At 31.2% G+C, this 3,678-nt stretch overlaps 1 protein-coding gene across 1 annotated transcript; it reads left to right on the top strand.

Moving 5' to 3' along the window:
• The first annotated feature begins 1,941 nt into the window (after window positions 1–1,941).
• On the top strand, window positions 1,942–3,297 carry LOC107633905 (uncharacterized). The gene is made up of 2 exons (XM_016337497.3): window positions 1,942–2,460; window positions 2,569–3,297. The coding sequence occupies exons 1-2, from the start codon at window positions 2,101–2,103 to the stop codon at window positions 3,217–3,219; spliced, it is 1,011 nt and encodes a 336-aa protein (XP_016192983.1). The 5' UTR covers window positions 1,942–2,100; the 3' UTR covers window positions 3,220–3,297.
• Window positions 3,298–3,678: the final 381 nt, after the last annotated feature.

Raw genomic sequence — 3,678 nt, 5'->3', positions numbered from 1 at the left:
AGAAGCTTTTCTTCTCTTTCTCTTTCTTGCTTTTTCTGAAATCTTGATGTGACTTGATTAGAAGGAAGAAGAACGTTGCTTTTGGTTAAGCAGGAGAGAGGGAATTTCAATTCTGAAATCAGTTCGGGCTTGGATCGGTTATTAGTATGCATGGCCCGTTTTAATTTCTTTGGTTTCTTCCTTTGCTTTTGCTTGGGCTCTTTATTTTACTTTCAGCCCAATATTCTTTGCTGAATGCCTTTTATTCCATTTGGGCTATTAACATTTGGTCTGCAACAATAAACAATTAGTTAATAGGTAGATATAATTAATCAACACTAATTATTTATTTTGCTCAAAAATAATGTTTGTCATCATTAATTAATTTAGTTAATTTCTTAACTCAACAGAGGCGACATCGTATTTCAGGAGAGAAATAATGAGGAAGATGTTGTTACAGGAGCTACAACTAGGAAGATGATGTTGTTGTCGTTGTTGCAATTTCGGAGTGGCTGAGATATGTTGTTGTTGCAGCTTGCAGCAGCTTCTGGGAGGTTTGAAGGAGGAAAAGAGTGACAACAGATGATGTTTATTTTTGTTGTAGTTGCATTGGGGAGGGAGGGAGTGAGGGAGAATGAAGAAAAAGTAGAGGAAGAGGTGTAACGGAATCCATTTGACAGCTCAGCCAATTCTATTAACGGAATAGATTTTTATTTACGATCGGGTATTTTTGTAGCGCTTTTCAATATTTTAAATGTATTTTTGTCGTTAATAAAAGTGGAGGTTATTTTTGTCAACGTTCTAATAATTTGAAGACAGAATTGGTAATTTACTCTCTCTCTCTATATATATTAATTATTAATATTTTATCATAAAATTATTTTTGTAACCTTCACTTTTTTGAAATATTTAAAACTTAAAAATTGGAATCTAAAATTTAAAATTTATTAAAATTCTAATTAATAAAATAGCTATATTTAGCTTTAGAAAAATAACTTATTGTTCTTACTTTGAATTCAGTTTCTTAAATAATTAAAAAAATATTCTGTTAAAATAATTAATTAATAATATTTATTATTAATTTATAATGATTAAATCAATAGTTAAAAAACGACACTACTTATATATAAAGATAAAATTATGCCACATTTATTTCTAATTTATAGTAAAAACTTAATTACTTTCATAGACATAGTCAGCATTAGTGCATTACTATTAGCAGAGATGACATAATACAACTGGTCATATATTACAATTATATGCGAAAGAAAAGGTATGTGTGTGTTCTTTTTCTCCATCTCTTTATCTACCTATATTTGATAGTCTTGTATCAAGATAAATTTAGATAATAGATACACCCAAATTTTTTGTTTAGTTGTTTATGATTTTACTTTTTTTTCCCCGATATTAAGAGATATCTTTTCCTAAAACAATGTCTATGTAATTAGATTCTCTTAGCTTTTGCTCCATTGCTAATTAAAAAAAGAGTCATATAAATATATATATATATATATATATATATATATATATATATATATATATATATATAGTTATGTTTCCATTACACATGCATTTTACATTTTGTAATAATATTACTCTTAAGGAATTAATACCTTTTTTTTGGGTCTTGTAAGAGGAATTACTCTTTTTATTTTCCCTCACAATCTCTTTACATTAATAGAAGACTATTTTACATAAAAAAAAAAAAAAAAACACTTAAGTACAATCAATTTTATATAAAACTTTAAAAGTCGTTAAATAATTTGATATATTTAACTAAATTATTATTTAAATAATTCTCAACCACCAACTATTAATTTAACATAAAATTAACTAAGTTTTAACTAAAAAAAATTAAGAAAACAATAGATTCTCAATCATCCTCTCCACTCTCTAAAGGAAACAGCCATAATTGCACCCAACATAGAGTAACTTTCACCATACAAAGTTAAATCAATGAAATCTCTCTAAAAACTAACAACTTTGTTTTCTTCCATTGCCCTCAATCCCATTTTTCCTTAACCTTTCCAATTATATATAAACCCCATCAATCTCCATCAACTTTCCTTCAAAACCCTTCTCTCTCTTTTCTTGTTTCTTCTTCTCTTATTAATCTTGCTTATGGCTTCTCCATGCAACAACAACAACTCTTCTGTCAATGGCTTCTACAACTTCCTTACTCAAGGACTCAACAACCTTCACCAGAACAACAACAACTTCATGTCTATGCAGTTCATGTCAAAGGTTCTTTCATCTCTACAATCTTTTCATTCACAGTTAACCATTCTTGTCCAGAGGCTTTGCTTGCCTGTTGGAGGAAAATGGCTTGATGAGTACATGGATGAAAGCTCTAGGCTTTGGGATGTGTGTCATGCCCTCAAATCTGCCATCTCTGGAATGGAAAACTATTACTCTTCTGCCTCCAATATAGCTTCCTCAATGGATAACTACCATCACTTCACTCCTGAGCTTTCACATCAGGTTGCCATGATCACAATTCTTTACAATCAAATCAATCATGGCAGCAGAGACCACATAGAAATATATAGTTTTTTAACAATATTGTCTAATGTTCTTATGTATGTGCAGGTTATTAGGGCAATAAAAGTTTGTCAAAGGGAGATTCTAGGATTGGAAGAGGAGAACAAGAGCTTGATGGAGGCAAGGATTCAACCATTGTGTGAATGTATAAACAAGAATATCACAAGTGAGTCAAAGTTGAATGAGTTCAATGGATTCAGAGGTGTTCTTTATGCAATGAAGAGTGTTAGCTCATTGCTCCTCATGATTCTCCTATGTGGGGTTGCATATTGTTGCTCTTCTTCTTGCTTTGCATTTCAACAAACAGGTTATGATCATCATCATCATCATGAAGGCAACAACAACAACAACAACATGGGTTTTGGATCAAACTTCATGGCTTCAATGGGAAGGTTGCAGCACAAGGTTGCAGAAGAGATTGAACATGAGATTAATAATAATGGGCAGGCAGGGATTTTGCTACATGAATTCACACAAGCAAAGGTTGCCATGGAGGAAGTGAAAGTGGAGTTGGAGAGAGTAATGGTGTATGAAGAAGAATATGAAGAGGTTGTGATTGAAGAGAAAGTTGAGAATTTGAAGCATTGTTTTGGGTTTTTGAGATGTGGGCTTGAGACCATAACAGGGCAACTTGATGATTTCTTTGATGACATTGTTCAATCAAGGAAGATGCTTTTGGATATTTGCACCCATAACTAGATTTTAAGAATTTTTTGCATTCTCATTCTCTTCTATATAAATTTGAATTGAGTATAAATAAAACATCTCATTTTAGTTTTTTTTTTCCCTACGGTATTTTCAAACTCGATAGATTAAGGACTAATTCATTGCAGATTGAAATTTTATCTAAGAATTTATCGTTAGCCAATGAATTACTACATGCACAAGGCGAGATTCGAAACTCGACAGTAGTGAATTGATTTGCATGGTACTAGCCTTTTGGTGTTTGCCACCTAGAAGAAGCTTTTCCGATGAAACCGAAAAAAGGAAAAGAAAAATTCAAGAGAGAATGTGATTCCTTCTTTGAAGGAAAGCAACATTATTATTCTGCTCCAAATAGATAGATGAGAAAAACCAGAGGTTTTTGTTTAGAAGCCAATGACTTGAATACAGAGAAATAATTATAATATAGAATTTGATACAATTTGAATAGAGTTA

The sequence above is a fragment of the Arachis ipaensis genome, chromosome B3, assembly GCF_059453495.1.
Source record: "Arachis ipaensis isolate K30076 ecotype BB chromosome B3, ASM5945349v1, whole genome shotgun sequence".
Taxonomy (NCBI): Eukaryota; Viridiplantae; Streptophyta; class Magnoliopsida; order Fabales; family Fabaceae; genus Arachis; species Arachis ipaensis.
The sequence above is the reverse complement of the archived record's forward strand: the minus strand, read 5'-3'. Positions and strand labels throughout refer to the sequence as shown.

Coding starts and splice junctions, on each gene's coding strand:
- LOC107633905 (XM_016337497.3), top strand. CDS start 2,101: ATGGCTTCTCCATGCAACAACAACAACTCTTCTGTCAATGGCTTCTAC. Junction 2,461..2,568: donor CTCCTGAGCTTTCACATCAG/GTTGCCATGATC, acceptor ATGTATGTGCAG/GTTATTAGGGCAATAAAAGT.